The sequence below is a fragment of the Heptranchias perlo genome, chromosome 29 (assembly GCF_035084215.1).
Source record: "Heptranchias perlo isolate sHepPer1 chromosome 29, sHepPer1.hap1, whole genome shotgun sequence".
NCBI lineage: Eukaryota > Metazoa > Chordata > Chondrichthyes > Hexanchiformes > Hexanchidae > Heptranchias > Heptranchias perlo.
The window spans coordinates 22,097,500-22,120,225 of record NC_090353.1 but is presented as its reverse complement, the minus strand read 5'-3'; the positions used below and the strand labels follow the sequence as shown (position 1 = coordinate 22,120,225).

Sequence of the window (22,726 nt, the reverse complement as noted above, 5' to 3'; positions counted from 1 at the left end):
TCTTACAAAATTCAGTTGTGTAAAACTTTTTGGAGGGGGCTTAGTGATGGGAGGAAAAACTTAATGCTCAAGATGAGACCTTTCTACCTTTTCAACACACGCACTGATTACATGCTGGAAATGTCTTTAATCTGCACATGATTAATGCACAGATGTGGTTGCAGGTTCTGTAACAGTTGAAGTTTTAAAAAAATCCAGTCAATAACTAGACTTTTGAGGCTGGCAGAGGCTTTGATATAAAAACTTAAATGAAGGTATTAAAAGACAAAATTCAGTTTAATGCAAACATCTAATCATATGGTGAAAATGTAGTTTTTCGTTTTGTTTAATGCTTTATTTTGAAGCTATTGAAATTTCAGTTACTGGATTGGGGGAAGGCACTTATTTTTAGTTTGGTTGATCAATGTGTCAGCAGAATGTTACAATGAAATGTTGGCCTATTTTAAAATTATCCCATTATAAATGTTTACATAGTTTCCGTTATAAAGGCATCACAGCTGAAGTAAGATTTATGGACTGGAAATGCATCCCATATGCAAGATTTTTAATATATACTGCTGCTGGATCCACAAAAGACTTAGGAAGGTCACAAATTTAACCTCTGTTTAACTTTTAATGTGTTGTATTGGTGAAAAGATAAATTATGACCTTTTAGGTTAAAAGATACATTATTTTGAATCATTATACTCATTTTTATGCTACATTGAAAAATACATAGCACTACACACTGCCCTCTAGTGGGGGTTTCTTAGATGCGTTGCTGTACATGCTCAAGCAATGAGGGAACTTTCAATGCAGAACTTTTGTTCCAAATGTATGCATTTGCAGATATTGATGTTGCTATTAAAAGTACCTCTTGTTCTGTGGGAACATTTTTCATAATTCTAAGCAACAAAAAAAGTTCAAATTGTATGTATAGTGTTATATATTGACCTAATTCATTGGTAAACACCAGATTGTGATGAAATATATATATATTGATATTTCATTTGCAGGGTAATTTCCTCAGTATGATTGGAAAATTACTCTGCAAATGACATGGTGACATGCAAAACTTTATTTGGCCATGTTCAGCTTCTTGAATAGGAAGATCCCACTGCATGATTGTTCAGAGTTGACTTGACTTTCAATAATAGAATATTTGGTTGCAAAAATTGATTTTGCAAATTAGAACACTGTCCTTTTTCATTTTTTGAAAAGTGGCTGACTTTGGGGTCAGACTGATGGCATGAACGTTTTTTTTAAAATGTTGTCTTGGCTTTGAAGCAGATGCCACCAAATTTTGACTGATCATTCTATAGCACAAATGACCATTTTACTTTGATACTAATTGGGCAATTTGTATGTCAACGTCTGGAATGGGAAATGTTATGCTTGTACAGTGGAAATGCTCTGCAGAGATTTAGGTTGATCTATTTGGCTCTACAATGCTTTTTAAAAATGCAAATGTTTCTATTCCACAGCTCTATACTTGAATTGAGCATAACTCACTTGCACCTGTGAAATCAATTGGCTTGTTCAATTCAAATTTGATTTTCCTTCATGCCATTTCTCTTTCAGAAGAACTGCTCGAAGCGATAACCAGTTTTAATTGAGGCATACATACATTGAGGATTTGTATAATTAAGCTTTATGAAAACAATTGCAATAACTAATTGAGGTTGTAGTTGTCTGCTGTCATTAAATTGCTTTTTAGAACTTTTTAAATGCTGTGCACAATAGGAACTGGATTTTGTCTGCCCAAACTGATTTTATATAATGGGGAAGTTTACCCAAAAATCATGGATTAGTTATGGGTAAAATTGGGGGCCAGGGAGGCTGGGGGTAGGGAGAAGAGTGAGAAAATGTGCTAAATGGGAGCACTGTTGAAATGTGCTCCTGCACAGCTAGAAAGTGGGTGTAAATTCCCAATGCAGTACTGAGGGAGTGCTGCATTGTTGGAGGTGCTGTTTTTCAGAGACATTAAGTTGTGTCACCATTTGCCCTCTTGGGTGGATGTATAAGTTTCCATGGCACTATTCAAAGAAGAGCAGGGGAGTTCTTCCTGGTGTTCTGGCCAATATTTATCCCTCAACCAATATAACTAAAACATTATCACATTGCAGTTTGTGGGACCTTGCTGTGCACAAATTGGCTACTGTTTCCTACATTACAACAATGACTGTTTCAGAAAGTACTGAATTGGCTGGAAAGAGCTTTGGGATACCCTGAATTTGTGACAGGCACCATATAAATGCAAGTTCTTTCTCTCAGTGCTGACAAACTTGTTTCTGATAAAAACTTGATCAGTTGGAATACAGTACTGTATTGTGTATAGCCACTATAATTGAAGTACAGTATTAATGTGCAAGATTCTGCTATCTTTGAATTTACAGTTTATATTGAGCAGACTTTTTTCAAAATTCCCCTTTGTGCTAGCTTTCTGTTGGTACAAGAATTGGTGGTTGTTCATAAAACATACAAAAACACTGATTCTAGATTACATTTGGGCTCCAACAGCAAGACACTGGCAGAACTGTAGCAGCTATTAAACTGTACCTTTTTAAGATAATACAAACTTATGCTTGACTGTCAGGATCAGCTGGAGTATCAACTGTAGGACACTGGCAGCACTGTACTTTTATCAGCTGTTGTGTGGCTGCATGCAACAATCCCAGGGCTTTAGTATATTTTTCTGTCTTTTTAAATGTAAAATTTAACAAGCAAACCTATTGTAAAGCAGGTGGATTTTTAATTTTTAGTAATGCAGTCTACTACTAAAACCTACTAGGGGCAAAAATCCAACTGTCATAGCATGTTACAAATATTGCAGGATTTATCCTGCTTTGACTGTTCACTTCCCTTGTATTTCCTCTTTTCATAGAATGGCCTCCTTCTGTGGTGTAACCATTTGGCCCATCAAGTCTGTGCCGGTTCTCTGCAAAAGCAATCCAGCTGGTCCCAGTAGTCCAACTATTTTTTTCCCTTCAAGTACTTGTCCTATTCCCTTTTTTGAAAGCCATGATTAAATCTGCCTCTACCGCCCCCTCAAGCACTGCATTCCAGATCACAACCACTCGTTTTTATATTTTAAATGAATAAATTTTTCCTCATGTCGCCTTTGGTTCTTTTGCCAATCACCTAAACCTATGTCTTCTGGTTTTTGACCTTTCCACCAATAGGAAAAGTTTCTCACTCTTCTGTCTAGACCCTTTATGATTTTGTACACCTCTATCAAATCTCCTGTCAACCTTCTCTGCTCTAAGGAGATCCACCCCAGCTTCTCCAGTCTATCCACGTAACTGTGGTCCCTCATCCCTGGAATCATTCTAGTAAATCTCTTCTTCACCCTTTCTAAGGCCTTCACATCCTTCCTAAAGTGCAGTGCCCGGAACTGGACACAACATTCCAGTTGTTGCCGAACCAGTGTTTTATAAACGTTTATCATAACCTTTTGGCACAGACCAGGATGGATCAGAAGCCAGCTTCCAGAGATGAGACAATCAATGTAGTAACCCTTTTATATTACCCAGTCTTTTAATTGTTTCATAATATTTGTAGAATTGTTTAAAAATTCCAAATGGTTAAATTAGATGACTTGATGGTGCAGTGTGTTTATGTACATTTGCCACAGGGTGGCAGGATATGGACTCGTGTATATGACTAGATCATGAGTACCTGCCAATCTAGAAAAGTAAAAAGTTGACCAGCTGACCATGTAAATGGGTCTGACGTGAAAACAAGTAGTTACTTGGGCTTTGTACCATAAGGTTAGGCAGACACATTTCTTCTCATGTTTTTCACCCTCCAAAGAAGTCTGAATGGGAAATCCAAATGTTGAAAATTGGTGTTGAATTTCACAGGGGTTCTAGGAGAATGGTCCCCAAGAAGATTTTGAATTTTTATATTTAAAATAATTCAATCTTATCCATGTTGAGCACTTTTTATTCCACAATTAATTTTTTTTGTAAGAGAAATAGTGACATTCTAATTTTCAACAGACCACCACTTACCCAAAAGCTTAAATTAATTACTCCTCTCTCGTATCTAAATCTCATTTCACAAAGGCGCTCTTACCCCTGACTCAGTTCAGACTACTGGCACTCCACTTCTCTACCTCCTTGTTAAGCAGGTAACTCTTGCACGCCTGCCCTACTCCCTTCCTTAACTGTTCCAAGATGGAATTTTTTTTTCCAATCTAGAGTTTATGCTGGCACTGCATTCTCATTTGGCTAATACTGGGGTGCTGCTCCCAGCTTCTCTCCTTTCTCTTTTTTCCCCCCCCAACCTCCACCACTTCTGTCTATTATCTGGCATTTAACTTCCTTTTATTGCCATCAATTTCCCCCTCCTTCCCTCTATATTGTGATCTATTTATCTTACCCTGTATTCCTAGCCATTGCCTGTCCCCATTGCTAGCCATCCATTCTGCTGTCCCTTTTCCTTTGCCATGCATTCTGCCCCTTCTTACCTACTATTTCTCTTCCCCCCCCCCCCCCCCCCCCCATGCATGTCCAGTGGCACTTACACTGGGCAGGCCAGCTACTCCTGTACACATTTCCTGTGTTACTGGCTGATTAAGTACAATATACTAGAATCTGTTCTGCTCCAACAAGAAATCCCACCATAGTATACATGGGTGGTAGTCGGGGCTCTTAGCATTGGAAATGTGCTGACTGGAGCAGGGTTGTCTGGTGCTTAAGGCCTCAGACTCGAGTGGGTGGAAGGGAAGGGGACCTGGTTATATTGATTTGGTAAATGCTGCTGTGCTGTCAGCGCTCCATGCTGACAGTTGGTATGTATGGTATTGTCTGATCTGTTCATTGCTCACTAACATCCCTCCAATCATCCCAAAATAAAGATCAAGTTAAAGGAACTAAGAGAACTTTTCCGAGGTATTGGTCAGCTTCCCTACTTCTGTCAGGGAAATTTAGAGTTTCCTTTAAAAAGTATATGTTAATATAAATTCACATTGGATAATTCATTTTTTTTGTTGCTGTAGAATATCGAGTATCACATTAACCATAAAACTCAAGAATTGCCATTTCTGCGGAACCCTGATATTTTGATGGGTGAGAATGACTTGACTGCACTCAGTTACCTGCATGAACCTGCGGTGCTTCACAACTTGAAAGTGAGGTTTTTAGAGTCTAACAGTATCTATACATATTGTGGTAAGTACATGAAGGTACTAAGTTTACTTCTGCAGCATTTGTTATCAACTGTATAGAATTCCTGTTTAGCTGAGCAATAATTGAAAGATGCCCATTTACTTCTGAAATTTGTTGCATACCATTCCCCTATGTTGAGGCATGAGACCGCCCAAGTCTCTGCTAGTTCTGCTCTTGAGCTAGTGACTTGGATATGCACAAAGCCTGGGTGACCTTTTTGCTACCCCACCCCCCGGCAGAAAGTCTCTAAATGTCACCTAATAGAGCTAAGGGCTGGAATTGGTGCAATACTACATGCTATCATTTAGTTTGGAGTTATTGACATTTTTCCACAGTTGCAGATAAAATCTGTTCAGAGACCATTTAAGGGGGAGCTTCACATTATAAAATCCCTTTTTAGTCTGTATAAATTGTCAATATTTGGATTTACATAAAACCAGTCAATGTTAACGCACCCACTTCTGTTTTTTTATCGTTGAACTTTTGTATAGAAAGCGAATGGTCCTCATTTAATTCATCCCATTAATGCTGAAGACCTGTGCCATTATCATCACCTTTCTGCATTCAGCCATATGCCTACTTCCTGTTCCATCTGGAATTTGTCCATTTCTCCTGATGCTTTAGCTGAGTCCATGTTTACTATTCTTGATATTCCACTCCATAAAATAACAATTCAAAGTGTACAATAGTTACTTGTTTGGCATTTGTTTGAGGTTTCCGCTATCCTTAAACACTTATTCACCTCTGACTTTTTTTCTCTCCCCTTCCATAGGGTGGTGACTTATGCTGGGTACTGTTCTGTCTGCGGGCAGCCCTCTGGATACTTCACCCATGTGACTGTTTTCAATTTAGGTTTAGTGTATTTGTGGTCTTTTTCCTTCTGCTACAATATGATAACTTGAAGACAGCCAGTTAGTTTTGATATGCATTTTAAGAAAAGTCATTTGAGTCGGCAGAACTAGCTGAAGGGTGTTTGTACATTTGCCCATTTTAAGGGTTTTTAAAATTACTTTGGAAAGTTGATCAGGCATACTATGTTCTTGGGGCAACTCCACATCAAAAATCATCTAAAACTTTTATCAAGTTGACTGCTAAACTTTGTAGCATTTGTAGGAGCAATTTGGATAGGGTTCCATCATGTGGATCATTAGAACTACTTGCTTCAGCTGCTTTCATCATGACTATACAATGGCTAATTCCCTCCTTCTTGGAAGAGGACCCGGATATAAATATTTGGCCCAATGGTAGCACATTCAGCTTCAAGTCAGAAGACTGTAGAAGTCCCACTCAAAGACCTGACATGTAATCTGGGCTGACTCATCAGCTTAATGTCTCAATACCATATTCCCGCTCTCTCCCCATACCCCTTGATGCCTTTTATGCCTAGAAATCTATCCAGCTCCTTCTTAAATATATTCAGTGACTTGGCCTCCGCAGCCTTCTGTGGTAGAGAATTCCACAGGTTCACCACCCTCTGAGTGAAGAAATTTCTCCTCATCTCAGTCCTAAATGTCCTACCCCGTATCCTGAGACTGTGACCCCCTTGTTCTAGACACGCCCCCCCCTCCCCCCAGCCAGGAGAAACATCTTCCCTGCATCCAGTCTGTCTAACCCTGTCAATTTTATATGTTTCAATGAGATCCCCTCTCATTCTTCTAAATTCGAGTGAATACAGGCCGAGTCGACCCAATCTCTCCTCAAAGGACAGTCCTGCCGTCCCAGGAATCAGTCTGGTGAACCTTCGCTGCATTCCCTCTATGGCAAGTATACTCTTTCCTCGGTAAGGAGACCAAAACTGCGCTCAATACCCCAGTTGTGGTCTCACCATGGCCCTGTATAAATGCAGTAAGACATCCTTGCTCCTGAGCAGGGAGTGGTACTAATTGGATAGTTCTTTCAAAGAGCCGGCACAGGCACGATGGGCTGAATGGCGGTCTCCTCTGCTGTAAGATTCTATGATAAAGCCAATGGCCCCTTTTAGTGTATTAATATGTTCACTCCTGGGGATGTACGGTCTAGTGTGAGATGGTTTTGATCTGACTGTGCACTAGTGTTTTGATGGAAGTTTGAGTTTATAAAATAAATTTGCAAGTAATGCTGCCTTCTCAACTAGAGGAATTTTGAGATGAACCAGTCAAGCTGCCAATCAAACATACATAGATGCCCATCACATAGGATGATTACATTTTCTAGACCTATTGATTTATCCTTAAACCCTTTGGTTGTGAGACATCATCACTTCTCTAGCCATCAAAGAATGTTGTTGGACAGTGATATTAGCACATCAAACTATCCTTTGTCCTACAGGGAAGCTATAAATTCACAAATGCCTTCAGCATTAAAAAAAACCTTAAATGTATAGTTTCTGCAGTTTACAGTTGGAATAGTCAGCACACTGATCTTGATAAGAAAGAATCCAATAAATAATAGAATGCATATTTGAATTTTTTTAGGTTCAAGGTAGGACATGTATAAGAACATCAGAAATAGGAGTAGGCTGTACAGTCCCTTGAGCCTGCTCTGCCATTCGATAAGATCAAGGCTGATCGTCTACCACAACTCCACCTTTGCACCCTATCCCCATATCCCTTGATTCCCTTAGTGTCCAAAAATCAGTTTTGAATACACTCAACAATTGAGCAGCCACAGCCCTCTGGGGTAGAGAATTCCAAAGATTCACAACCTGAGTGAAGAAATTTTTCCTCATCTGTCCTAAGTGGCCGACCCCTTATCCTGAGACTATGACCCCAAGTTCTAGACTCTCTCCCGCCAGGGGAATCAACCTCTCGGTGACTACCCTGTCAAGCCGGCTAAGAATTTTATACATTTCAATGAGATCACCTCTCATTCTTCTAAACGCCAGAGAATATAACCCCATTCTACTCAATCTCTCCTCATAGGACAGCCCCCTCATCCAAGGAATCAATCTAGTGAACCTTCGTTGCACCTCCCTTTATGGCAAGTATATCCTTCCTTGGGTAAGGAGACCAAAACTGTAGATAGTACTCCAGGTGTTGTCTCACCAAAGCCCTGTACAATTGCAGCAAGTCTTCCTTACTCTTGTACTCAAACCCCCTTGCAATAAAGGCTAACATACCATTTGCTTTCCTAATTGCTGTACCTGCATGTTAACTTTCTGTGATTTGTGTACAAGGACATCCAATTCCATCCGAATACTAACATTTACTAGTTTTTTAAAAAAAAAATCTGAACACTTGTTTAAGTGGAAGAGAATCCTGGGATTTGAATGAATTCTATTGTCAGTATTGAGCATTTACCAATACTTTGTAAAATAATAGACACCATATGGAGTATTGCCCAAACATGGGTGAATTTCTTGCTCAAATAAAAACACTTGGATGGGGATAAAAGCATTAAATCTGGTTCACAGTTGTAATTGGAGGGGAGAGGGAAGGAAAGAGAAATTACTCTTGCTTTCAAAATAAATTTGATTTTCAGATGGGGTTAGTGTAATCATAGTTTCCTATATTACAACAGTGACTTCACTTCAAAAAGTACTTCATTGACTGACTATAAAGCACTTCAGGATGTCCTGAGGTGGTGGTAGGCTATTATTAATGCAAGTTCTTTTTGCATGCTGATTTCCTCTTAAACCTGCTGACTGGTCTCATGCTTTACTGCATACTCTTCAGTTTGTAAAAAATCTATTATTGGAGGCTGGTAGGTTTTTTAGCTTGGACTTTCATATTGTCTTTTTGTAAAGAGGGAGGGGAAAGTTTGGAGATTTGTTCCACTGCTAATATTTACAGTGTGGTGGCAGCATACCTAATGGGAATGAAATTCCCAAGTGGGTCTTCTAAGTGGTTATCTATGCATACAAAGCTTAGTGGCAATTGCTGTAATTTTGCCAGCAGAGCCTACTGCTGACCTGAGGAAAGGTAAGAGATACCAGATTTATTTTGTTCTGCCAGTGGCTGAGTTCTCCATGATAGCTCCTTGGGTAAGTGTTGCACCAAGCCATTCCAATACCACAGACCAGGATTGAATCTGGGACCTGAGTTAGCTATTAACCAGAATGGCAGTAGGTACTTATAATTTGGCTTCAATATTTCTGGACTTGGGAATGGGAAATCCTGCTTCAAAATGTTATGATGTGGAGATGCCGGTGATGAACTGGGGTGGACAAATGTAAGGAATCTTACAACACCAGGTTATAGTCCAACAGTTTTATTTGAAAATCACAAGCTTTCGGAGCTTTCCTCCTTCGTCAGGTGATTTTCAAATAAAACTGTTGGATTATAACCTGGTGGTGTAAGATTCCTTGCATTCAAAATGTTAGTGACGTTAACCGTTCTTTCTTCTTACACCCGATCTCTGCCCCCTAAGGAAGGGTACGTTTGTGGATCCAAGCAAAGCCAAGGCTTAAATAGCCTGTAGAAACTTGATGGTTTAAGCTCTCTCTCAATGCCTGCTTGGAACATCGTGTGTTGGTGTACCCCTGTAAATCTTATAAGCTAGTGCCATTGTGGGAATTAACACTACCCTACAGTTATGATGTAATATCTTTTAAATAACCTCTCAAATTCTTAAATTGCCTAACAACCTCTTGAATTGTTTTTGCAGGTATTGTTCTAGTAGCCATCAATCCATATGAACAGCTCCCTCTTTATGGAGATGATGCGATTTATGCTTATAGTGGACAGAATGTAGGAGATATGGATCCCCATATCTTTGCTGTTGCTGAGGAAGCATACAAGCAGATGGCTAGGTAAGTACATGGCTGAGGTTCTGATATGGTGTGCTGGGTTGAAAGGCAGTGAAATATGGTTTCTTAAATCAAAATGACATCCATTTGAATAGCATAAAACAACTGAAGCTACACAGCAGGTCTCCTGTGTCTAGAGAGATTTGGATGTAGACCATTCATCCAAACTGAGACAAGCAAGTTCTTTAAGACTAAACAAAAGGCAGGAAGGGGGAACAAGTAGAAGTGAAGAATTGGGTATGTGCCTCCTGTTAGGTTGAAAAGCCATCAACTGGATTACTTGCAAAGCTGGAAAGAGTTGCAACCTGATATACAAAGATCATCACAGTGAAACAATGAACAATGACTTGCATTTATACAGCACCTTTTTGGACATAGAAAACATCCCAAGGTGCCTCAGAGGTGTAAGGATGTTGAGGCTAGCAGGTGTGACTGTAAGCTTAGTCAGAGGTTGGTTTTAAGGGGGATCTTAAAGGAGTTTAGGGAGTGAATTTCAAAGTGGGAGCTAGCTTGCTTAAAGTATGGTTACCGATGGTGGGGCGAAGGGAGGAGAGGGTGCAAAAGAAACCTGATACAGGAAAATGGAAAATTCTGGGAGGTGGGGGTGGAGAAAAGAGATCTGCTGACCAATCAACTTAACTCCTCTGTGACTGGAGTTACCATTCTTGATTCTTGACTAATACTATTCTCATCCTGATTCTTCTTTCTCTTTCCTCCCTCTTTCCTTTCTTCCTCCCACCGCCCCCCCCCCCACCCCCAAATATTTGATTCAGTCCTAGATATGTACTTAACACGAGTAACATAGAAAACATTCTAAGGTGTTTCATAGATGGATATTTGGAATGGACATTGATCCAGGAAGAGAGATTAGATGATGAGGTGGAAGGCTTGTCCGAGAAGATAAGTTGAGATTTTTAAAGATGGAACGAGGTGTAGAGGGAGTTCCAGAAAGCGGGACTGATGTGACTGAAGGCTTTACTGCCAGCAGGGAGGGGAAGACATGAATTGATGGCTAGAATTGGAGGAATGAAGCTTTCGCAAGGGGTATAAATATATAGGAGGTTGCAGAGGTAGGGTGGGGCCAGGCCATGGAGGGCTATATAGGTGAAGACTAATTTTAAATTGAATATGGTGAGGGAGGAGGAGATGGGCAGCTATAGTAGTCTGTTTTGTTTACTGGACAACTGGATTCCACTGTATTTGGAATTGGCGACTTTTGACCATGCATTAATTTGTGTTGCAGTTGATGGTCTACAATCTCCTTTCTTGGAATAAGGACCCTTACAAGAAACATTAGCTGCTTTTCATTTGGGTTAGTGGAATGCTACTGCTGCTGGCTCCTGATACATATGGGTCTCATGCAGCTGGCAGTTACCCCAAAGTTGCTGGATTTGCTGAGATTAGCCACTGGAAAGTCTTGTTTTTGCATTTTGCTCAAAATGCATTGAGTTGGTATATGAACAAGAATTCTTTTGCTGCACTTAATGTTATTTCACAATTGTACCTCCAATTTCTTGATCAAGGAGAACAAAAAGAGTGGTACTTGGACAATAACCTTACAAGCAGTGTTCCTTAAAATTGCTTCACTATGTATAGTAACACTTTTTGTTAAATGTTCTTGTTGGCTTCAAACAAATTTGTCTTCAATGTACCCCATATTTTCCTAATTATTTTCAAACGTAAGTTTTTTTTGTAAATGGACATGTAGCTTTTGTTTAATTATGACTGCAGGGTGTTTTTTTTTTTTGAGTACTATAGCACTCAAAATTGAAGGCTAATGCTGGACTCCATACCAGCCTGACTACCATGCTTAGCCAAGCACTAACACTTTTTTATTATGTACTGCCTTGCCAACAGGCATGAGTTTGACTTGTCATGAGGTGAAAAGATGAAGTGATGCGTCCCGTGGCAGCAATATGCACCTTTTTTCGGGAGTGCTGGTCATGTGTAGTCATGGCACTGAACATAGGATTCATTCCAAAACCAGTGACAATGAGCATGGGCATTTTTTTGTGATGGTCACATTAATCTTGCTACATGAGAGCATTAGAAAATATGTGGGTAGTTTAATTAGGCTGGCAAAGCAAATTAATTGATTATTATACAGCTGTTTTAATGGACCCTTGCTAATTATAATTGTAGCTTTAAGATTTTAAAGTATGGTATCTTGTCTATTGTGGATACAACATTTCAGCTCTCAGGGCTACTGTCCAGGCCATCTCCATCTGCCAAGAATATCCAAGTTGTGCATTTTGTTCTATTGTTAACTTAAAAGTTACTGTCAAGAACATTTTGCTTTTGTATTTTTTTATATACAGGATACACTTAGAAATGTTTTGTAATACAATGAAGTCTTATTTCATAAGTAATTTTGTCCTAAGTTTCTGCTAAACATCACACTCAAATTGCACAACAAAAAGCTGTACTAATCTAATTGCTGAATAGAAATGTCACTGCCTTTAACTTTGCAACTAATTGCATTTTTTATCTTAGTGACTAATTACTTTCATTATCTGTTTATTGCACTTTCAATTAAAATTCTGCTCAACCAATTTTCTTTGCTTGAATGAGCCACATGTGATCAGTTTGGTCTAATTTGCTTCATTGCTGTGTATTTTATGTTCAGTTCATTAACTTTACTTGATAGTGATCAACTTCCAAAGAATAGCTAAGTGCCATACCTATTGTGTAATGGGTTGGACTTAATGTTTTTCTACATAAACTCTGCCTTTTAAGGATCACTGTCTCATTGTAGTGCAGACTGTTGTTTTTGCCAAGTTCTGGATCTACTCTTGATGCGTGTTTCTAGAAGTTGTTCATTCAACAGTGGGTTGATATATTTGATAACGGGTAGAGCTGGTATAGGGTATAGTTGAACCATTGCTTTTCTCCCGGAGGGTCACAATTTCCAAACTTGCCAACAGATTCAATGGAATAATAGATTTTGGGGAGGCTCCCTTCTGCTTGATGGGTTCTAAGTGCTTGAGGTGCACTTGTGATTTTGAATGTTGAGTTCTTGGAATTGTTAAGGATATAGAAAGGGGAGGTTATTTTAATGTTTCCTTTCCCGAAGCATGCGGGTAAGCTCTTCCACCTATTCAGGCTGGTGTCCATTATTGAGTCAAGAGGCTTATGTGGTGCCCACATTCAAAAAAAGCCACTGGCAGCGGAGGCCTGATCATTCATCCTGACCACCACCCCCACGGCCCCCCCCCCCCCCCCCCCCCAAAAAAGGAAAATCCATAAAATTAGAAAGGCTTGCCTTTTTGAGCATCTTCTGGCCCTGCCTCTCAGCTAGGTGGACCTGGTACGAAAGCCACATCTACTTCCCTGTTCAGGCTAACAATTAAAATAGCAGTCGGGTCCCTATCTGCATATTTTAAGGAAAGACCCGTCCGGTTTCTAACGGGTGTCCCCCTCACCTGCTCAGAAGAAGTTAAAACCGTAGCTTGCAGAATCAGCGGTTGAGTCCCGCGGGCGGATTGAACTATCCTCCTGTTTCTGCTGAGTGGGCAGGGTTAAAATTGCTCCGTGTGTATATGTGAGGTGGAACATGAGATTGAATCTTTGCCCTTGTGTACAATTGTTTGTGGCTGATTTGGATGTATACCTGTCTCCAGCACATTGAAGTTTCAACATTAGTAGAGCTTGTAACAAAGGTAATACAATAATTGTGGGGGACTTTAATCTACATATAGACTAGACAAATCAAATTGGCAAAAGTAGTCCAGACGACGAGTTCATGAAATGCCTTCAAGACAGTTTCCTAGAACAATACGTCATGGAACCAAGCAGGGAACAGACTATTTTAGATCTTGTACTGTAATGAGACAGGATTAATTAGTAATCCCGCAGTAAAGTATCTTTTGGGGAAGAGTCGTCATAATGTGATAAAATTTCATTGAATTTGAGAGTGATGTACTGAAGTCAGAAATTAGTCTTAAACTTAAATAAAGCCAATTACATAGGTATGAGGCGCAAGTTGGCAAAAGTAGATTGGGAAATTAGATTAAAGGGTATGATGGTTGATTAGCAGTGGCAAACATTTAAAGAAATATTTCAACATTTTCAATAAACATACATTCCATTGAGAAATAAAAACGCCACGGGAAAAGTGATTCATCCGTGGCTAATTGAAGAAGTTAAGGATAGTATTAGATTAAAAGAGGCCTATAATGTTGGTAGTAGTAGTAGGTCTGAGGATTAGAGTCTTTAAACAAACAGCAAAGGATGACCAAAAAAAGTGATTAAGGGAGAAAGTAAACTAGCAAGAAATATAAAAACGTATTGTAAGAGCTACAAGTATGTAAAAAGGAAGAGTAGCAAAAGTAAATGTTGGTTCCCTAGAGGCTGAGGCAGGAGAAATTATAGTGGGGAATAAGGAAACGGCAGAGATGTTAAACAAATATTTTGTATCTGTCTTCACAGTAGAAGACACAAAAAGCATTCCAGAAATAGTGGGGAATCAAGGGGCTAATGACAGGAGGAACATAAAGTAATTAATATTAGTAGAGGAAAAACTACTGGAGAAACTAATGGGACTAAAAGCCAATAAAACCCTGGACCTGATGGCCTACATCCTAGGGTTCTAAAACAGGTGACTGCAGAGATAGCAGATGCATTGGTTGTGATCTTCCAAAATTTCTTAGATTCTGAAACAGTCCCAGCGGATTGGAAGGTAGCAAATGTAACCCTGCTATTCAAGAAAAGAGGGAGAGAAAAAACAGGGAACTGTTAACCTGACATCAGTCGTCGAGGAAAATGTTGGAATCCATTATTAAGGAAGTGTTAACAGGGCACTTAAATCATATGATTTTGTGAACATGGTCAACATGGTTTTGTGAAAGGGAAATTGTGTTTGACAAACCTGTTGGAGTTTTTTGAGGATGTAACTAGCAGGGTAGATAAAGGGGAACAGTAATGCAGTATATTTGGATTTTCATAAGGTGGTTACACAAGATAAGGGCTCATAGGGTTGGGGGTAATATATTAGCATGGATAGAGGATTTGTTTTCTGTCCGTTAACAATGTAGGAATAAATGGGTCATTTTTAGGTTGGCAGGTTGTAACTAATGGGGGTATCGCAAGGATCTGTGCTTGGGCCTCAGCTATTTACAATTTATATTAATGACTTGGATGAAGGGACGGAGTGTAATGCATCCAAGTTTAATACCTTGCCCCTCATACCTATGTAACTGGCTTTATTTAAGTTTAAGACTCTAGTTTCTGACTTAAGTAGGTTACTTTCAAACTCTGTGAAATTTGATCATATTATGATTGCTCTTCCCCCAGATGTTCTTTTACTGAGATTACTAATTAACCCATCTCCTTATATAATAGATGTAAAATAGCCTGTTCCCTGATTAATTCCATGGACTTATTGCTCTAGGAAACCGTCTCAAATACATTCCATGAGCTTGTCTTCCAAACTACTTTTGCCAGTCTGTGTGCAGATTAAAGTCCTCCCATGATTACTGCATTACCTTTGTTACAAGCTCCTATTTTTTTTCGATGTGGAGATGCCGGTGATGGACTGGGGTTGACAATTGTAAACAATTTTACAACACCAAGTTATAGTCCAGCAATTTTATTTTAAATTCACAAGCTTTCGGAGATTTTCTCCTTCCTCAGGCAAATGTTTCAAGATCTCCTTGAAGCCTACGCATTTATACATATTGAACAATAATACATGGTGTTTACAGACTGCCCCTGCAACTGCCCGTTGCCAAGGCAATCACCGTGTTCAGACAGAGAGGTGTTACCTGCAGAACCTCCGAATACACATTCAACAAAAAAACAAACAGGGAAAAAAAAAACACAGAGAGAGGCAGAAACATCCGGAAGGCAGAGAGAGCCAGCAAATGACCCATTATATTAAAAACAGATAACATTTGTTCGCTGGTGGGGTAACGTGTAGCGTGACATGAACCCAAGATCCCGGTTGAGGCCGTCCTCATGGGTGCGGAACTTGGCTATCAATTTCTGCTCGACGATTTTGCGTTGTCGTGTGTCTCGAAGGCCGCCTTGGAGTACGCTTACCCGAAGGTCGGTGGATGAATGTCCATGACTGCTGAAGTGTTCCCCGACTGGGAGGGAACCCTCCTGTTTGGCGATTGTTGCGCGGTGTCCGTTCATCCGTTGTCGCAGCGTCTGCATGGTCTCGCCAATGTACCATGCTCTGGGGCATCCTTTCCTGCAACGTATGAGGTAGACAACGTTGGCTGAGTCACAGGAGTATGAACCATGCACCTGGTGGGTGGTGTCATCTCGTGTGATGGTGGTATCTGTGTCGATGATCTGGCATGTCTTGCAGAGGTTACCGTGGCAGGGTTGTGTGGCGTCGTGGACGCTGTTCTCTTGAAAGCTAGGTAGTTTGCTGCGAACGATGGTCTGTTTGAGGTTGGGTGGCTGTTTAAAGGCGAGTAGTGGAGGTGTGGGGATGGCCATAGCGAGGTGTTTGTCCTCATTGATGACATGTTGAAGGCTGCGGAGAACATGGCGTAGTTTCTCCGCTCCGGGGAAGTACTGGACGACAAAGGGTACTCTGTTGGTTGCGTCCCGTGTTAGTCTCCTGAGGAGGTCTATGCGATTTTTTGCTGTGGCCCGTCGGAACTGTCGATCGATGAGTCGAGCGTCATATCCCGTTCTTACTAGGGCGTCTTTCAGCGTCTGTAGGTGTCCATCGCGTTCCTCCTCGTCTGAGCAGACCCTGTGTATTCGCAGGGCCTGTCCATAGGGGATGGCCTCTTTGACGTGGTTAGGGTGGAAGCTGGAAAAGTGGAGCATCGTGAGGTTGTCCGTGGGCTTGCGGTAGAGTGAGGTGCTGAGGTGCCCGTCTTTGATGGAGATTCGTGTGTCCAAGAAAGAAACTGATTCTGAGGAGTAGTCCATGGTTTTTTCATGGAGTAGTCCATCATTTGTCCATGGAGTAGTCCATGGAGTAGTCCATCATTTTTTTTCATGATTAATACTCCCTCCAGTGGTGTAGCTACTATGAGGGGACCTATAAACTACTCCCACCAGTGTTTTCTGCCTCTTGTTTCTTATTTCCACCCATACTGATTCTACTTCCTGATCCTTTGAGCCAACTGTCCTTATGTTACCCTTTATTAGGACTACACCCCCTCCTTTTCCGTTCTGCCTGTCTTTTCTAAATGTCATGTACCCTGGAATATTTAGTTCCCAACCTTGGTCATTTCGCAACCATGTCTCTAATGGCTATTAGGTCAAACCTATTTATCTCTATTTGTGGGATTAATTCATCTACCTTGTTATGAATGCTTCGTGCATTCAGATAAAGAGCCTTTTAATTTTGACTTTTACCTTTTTCCTGCTTTGACCTTGTTGCACTATTATTGGTAAACTCTCTGTCCCTTCCTGCCACACTCTGCTTATCTTTATCCAAGTCACTGCACTGTTCTACTGTCTTAACTTTTCTCATTTTGCCGCACCTGACTCCTCCCCTTCCTCCCCCCCCCCCCCCCCCCCCCCCCAGTTTAAAGCCCTGGTTATTCGATGCGCTAGGATGCTGGTCCTGGCCCGGTTTAAGTGGATCCTGTCTCATCGGAACAGCTCCCTCTTTCCCCAGTACTGGTGCCAGTGCCCTATGAATCAAAACCCCTTCCTCCCACACCGCTCTTTGAGCCATGCATTTAACTCTCTGATCTGTTTGACCCTGTGCCAATTTGCACGTGGCTCAGGTAGTAATCCCGAGATAATTACCTTTTTGAGATTCTGCTTACTAATTTAGACCCTAGCTCCTCAAACTCTTAGAACCTCATTCCTAGTTCTACCTATTTTGTTGGTCCCTATGTGGACCAGGACAACTGGATCCTCCCCCTCATGCTCCAAGTTCTTTTCCAGCTGTGAGGAGATGTCCTAACCTTTGCACTGGGCAGGCAGCACCGCCTTTGGGACTCTCGGTCGCGGCTGCAGAGAACAGTATCTATCCCCCTGACTATACTGCCTCCTACTACTACCATATTCCCCCCTCCCTGATGCATCGCACTGTCTGCAGCTCGGACTCCAGCTCAACAACCTGAGCTGAAGTTCCTCGAGCTGCAGACGTGGTTGCCTGGGATCACGCTGCTCTCCACAAACTCCCACATGCTGCACTTATGACATACCACGACATACCACCTGCCCTGCTATTCCTTGTCTACCAAGAATTTATTTATTTACTTTTATTTGAGTTTTAAAATCAGTTGCTATTCTTTTATTGACTGACTAATTTATCTATCCAGTTTAAATTGTTTTAAGCTCATAGTTTAAACCCCTGCTCTAAGCTGGATAGAAAGTGATACTCACCAACTAATCACTTTTTCAATTTCTGCCTGTGATGAGTTGACTTACTGTGCGCTGACTCCTCCAACTGCCCCCCTCGGCGCCTCAGGCCGTGCGCTGACTCTCCTCCGACTGCCCCCCTCGGCCTCCCACGCGCTTGAGCTGTGTGCTGACTCTCCTCCGATTGCCCCCCTCAGCCTCCTGCGCTCTTGGGCCATGTGCTGACTCTCCTCTTATCCTCCTGCTCTCTTGGACCGTGTGCTGACTCGCCTCCGACCACGCCTCTTATCCTCCTGCTCTCTCAGGCCGTTCACTAGATTGATTCCTGGGATGAGAGGGTCGTCCTGTGAGGAGAGTTTGAGCAGAATGGGCCTATACTCTCTGGAATGTAGAAGAATAAGAAGTGATCTCATTGAAACATAAGATTCTGAGGGAGCTTGACAGGGTAGATGCTGAGAGGTGGTTTCTCCTGGCTGGAGAGTCTAGCACTAGAGGGCATAGTCTCAGAATAAGGGGTCGGCCATTTAAGGCTGAGATAAAGAATTTCTTCACTCGGAGGGATGTGAATCTTTGAAATTCTCTAACGCAGAGGGCTGTGGATGCTGAGCAGTTAAATATGTTCAAGGCCGAGATTTTTTTTGGACTCTAGGGGAACCAAGGTGTATGGGGATCGGGCTGGAAAGTAGAGTTGAGGTGGTAGATCAGTCGTTATCTTGAATGGCGGAGCAGGCTCGAGGGGTTCTTTGGGGTTTAGGGTTCTAGAATTTGGTAGTAAAACTTAAGTCCTGGGAATTTCCTGAGCTATTTGCATTCTACTTGATGAGATTTGGGAGTTCTGCATCAGATTCTTTGTCTGTGGGTAGAAATGGCAGCTGTTTGCTGGTCTCATGACAGGTATGTTATTGAGCTCATCCAAGAGGTAATGAGCAGCCATTGAAATGAAAATACTTAACTATCTGGAACAACTGGAGAGAGGGGTGGTGATCATTAAACCATCATCCAGGCTTCTTATAGTGAGATAACCATATTCATTCTGAAAATGGCAGGACTTGGTCATCAAGAAGCCCACTTTTTGTGGATACCTGATGCCGGTGGGGGAGGAGGAAAGGGACTAGGTGTGTTCATAATAAAAACTGATGAGATTGGGAGGAGGCTATCCTCGTAAGAAGAAAGCCTGCCAGCTGGTTTGGTTTTAGAGAAAAAGGCTGTTCAAGCAAGTTACTTTTTTTTCCCTCTGGCCTGCTAAGAGTCTGTCGTGTAACATTTTACTGAGAAGGAATACAAGGTCAAGTTAAATTTTGTTGGTAGCTACTTTAAATGTTTATCCATTTGTCCACTTAATTGTAAAATAAACTAATTTGCAGACTCTCTTCCAGCTTCAACGTGAAATGATTTGTCTTTTTGAAAGAGGGTATATGCGAGGATCACTATATCTAGTTCATAACCTTGCTTATACTTGCATACTGCCTTTCTTGGTCACAACCCCCTTTCTGAATACTGTGTCCTTGTGGCACAATTGGTTTTATTTTTCATCTGTTATCCAATTATCCTCCTGGCTATTCTATTAAGTGATCTTTTCTTTCCCCTTTGCTGGAGAATCACAGGTGTGTGGACAAGGTGGAGAGTAACTTGCAAATGGTCATATTTTCTCCTAGTTGGACAGTTCTTTGGGCCATATTGTTGGTGTGTGGTTGCTGAATAGGGTGTGTTCGTCAAACATAGTATCTGCACTGCTGTCTGACTTATTTGGATGCTTAATCACTGAGGCAGTGTTTAATCTTCTCTGTCATTCAACCATTGCTGCTGCCCATTCACAATTGTTTGTGCTGTTTTGCCTTATATTTGTGTGTGTGCGCCAGGCTCTCTCAAAGTGGATTGAGCCAGTAGCCTAGGTTCTACTGTTCTGTAACTAGCAGATTATAGGGTGGTACCAGAAATGAATTATGTGATTTTATGTAACAGGGATGAAAAGAACCAATCCATTATCATAAGTGGAGAATCTGGGGCAGGGAAAACCATGTCTGCTAAGTGCATGATGCGCTATTTTGCAACTGTTGGAGGATCTGCCAGTGAAACCAATGTGGAGGAAAAGGTTCTGGCTTCCAACCCTATCATGGAGGTATGTGTTGTACAGTGCTGTATGTGGACTTGATATAAATGTCTTGCACTATTTTAATGCCTCAAATATAAATTGCTTCAACATAATTTGTGTTTTCATTATAAAGAAACTCTTCTCTGCATGTCTTTTTAATTTAGAGAAGAGATAAATTATTAATTTCATAGTTAAACAGAGTGTTAGGCCAAGATATGTGCCTATGTTTGTTATAGGGTGAAATCACCTGCATCTGTGTTTTCCAAAGATGGGATGCTCCATTGTGTGCTCTACAAGTACATTCTATAACTGAAGGAATTAAAGTTCTATTGGAAAATCTATTTGCTAGTTGTAGTAAATGCTTTAACAGGGGGACTGGCATAACAGGTCTGTCACAGGACACCATTCTACAATCAATGTAAAAATACATTTTAATTGCTACATAGCTGGTAATCTTCAAGGATTTTGTTGTATGAAATTTTATTTAAATTGAATTCTGGTGCAAAATCTGCATGTATAATTCTATGTTCTACTTTAACTTATGAATTTTGTTTTCAGTCTTGTTGTGCAATTTGAAATAATTGCTAATATAAAGTGAGAAATTAAGTTTCTTTGCTAGCATACCAACTTCTACATTTTCCATTTTATGTAAAATCTGATTCAAGGAAGTTGCATCTACAGCCTGTTTTTTTTTTGATGGGAAAGAAAATGGAATTATCTAATTGATATTTCAGTAAATAGAGCCTTCATTCTTTTGCCGGGTAGTTGTGATGGTAAAGTTTTGAGTGCACTGTTAAGTTCTGACTTTTACAGAATTGTTTAACGAGCCTGTTGTGTTGACTGACTTAGTTTATGTATATTCACAATGTAAAGAGCAGTTTAAAGAGTTTAACTATTTAGTGACATTTTGTTCACATCTAAATCTGAAGGCTCCTAACTACAGCACCAGTGGTGTAATATAAATGAGTTGGTAAATAGATGGTTAGCCTGAGCTCCTCTGGAAGCACCACAGCAGCAGCACTGGCCACAGTTTTTGTTCACAGGCAGGTAAAACCTGTAGCGGTCAGCCATTTGGAACATGCTGCAGCTACAAACAGTTGCAGTTGTTGACTCAACTGTGCATGTACTTTTTGTTCGTTCCCACTGCTGTGGAATCCACCCCACAATATGAAAGAGTTGCGTTCCTTCTTAACTGGCCAGAACATTATTAGCTGAAAAGTCTGGAGCGAGTGTCATTTGAGGCTATGAAGGATTGAGAAGGGGTAAAATATATGAAGCAGTTTACAAATTATTTGAATTGTCTAGTTATGAAAGTACATTATAAACTTTTTCCCATATTTTTAGGCAAGGTGAAGCAAGTGTTTGTTTATCTTGTGTATTTTAAAATCTAGATAAATCTGCATCTTGTCATTAGAACATAGTATGTACATTTTTTGTATTTAGTTTTGAGATTATTTGCAATTGTCTAACTTATTACAACAGTGCTAGTGCAGATGTGGCAGTATTTTTGAGGCTGAATTCAATTCTAGCGTAAATTTTACAAAGATTTTGATTACATCTGTGCTTTAGGTGTGCTTGTAATCTAAATACTTTTTTGAAATTATAGTATGATTTGTATCTATATTTTACAAATCTTGCATGCAGTGTGCACTTTCTGTCTACATATTACTTCCTGTAAGGCTTATGTCAGCACTTTATAATGGGAAAACCATATATAAACATTTTGCAATGAGTTTGAGCCAATTGAATCACTCAATCTTCGAGGAAAAAATCATTTTTTTCCTCAAACTTAAATTTCCAATGTTTGAACTTTGTCATCAAGAATAAAGTTTTAAAGAATTATGTTTCACAACAAGACTATTAAATTTACCCATTAAATTGCCATCTATGTCTTTTTAAAGCTTTCACTTCAAGGTGTCAGGCTCTCTCAAAACCTTGGGTTCAGTTAGAAATGTTTTACAACAGTTGGAGAGAACTTTCTTAACCACACTTGTATGTGGTGTGCAGAACTTTCCAGCAATGCAATCTATGTTGAAGGGCGTGGCCCTCATCTGCGTGGGGATTTGAGTTTGTTTGCATTTTCCGAAAGACTTCGGAACAAACTGGAGTGAATTCTGCAAGCTTTATTTCAGGTGACATTGAAATATATTTACTGATACTGGGGTAATTTTAACTTTTGGTGAAACTGCAAAAGGAGCCATATTGGATCGGTTGCCTGGTATATGTCTTGCTTGATTTTCCTTTCCATTCTCCTGTAGCTCATCATTAGGCATTTAGACCCTGCTCCTGCACTATACTGCTAGATTGCAACAATCTTCCAATAGTCAAACCCCCTCCTTCCCAGTCCTGGTTTGAAAACTTTTAATCAGTTCCTCCCCCTCCATTCCCAGATCCCAGGGCTCCCCCTCGGTGCTCACTTTTTTTTATTCATTCTTTGTATATGGCTGTCACTACCAACTGCAGCCCATGTGGTGA

At 40.5% G+C, this 22,726-nt stretch overlaps 1 protein-coding gene across 1 annotated transcript in view; it reads left to right on the top strand.

Annotated features, from left to right (window-relative positions):
• The window catches only part of LOC137299686 (unconventional myosin-Vb-like), a 124,641-nt gene that overhangs the window by 14,685 nt on the left and 87,230 nt on the right, over nucleotides 1–22,726 (top strand). The window contains exons 3-5 of the mRNA XM_067968624.1: nucleotides 4,982–5,153; nucleotides 9,735–9,879; nucleotides 20,122–20,278. Of these exons, the coding sequence (XP_067824725.1) occupies nucleotides 4,982–5,153; nucleotides 9,735–9,879; nucleotides 20,122–20,278 (474 nt within the window). The remainder of the gene's footprint in view (nucleotides 1–4,981; nucleotides 5,154–9,734; nucleotides 9,880–20,121; nucleotides 20,279–22,726) is intronic.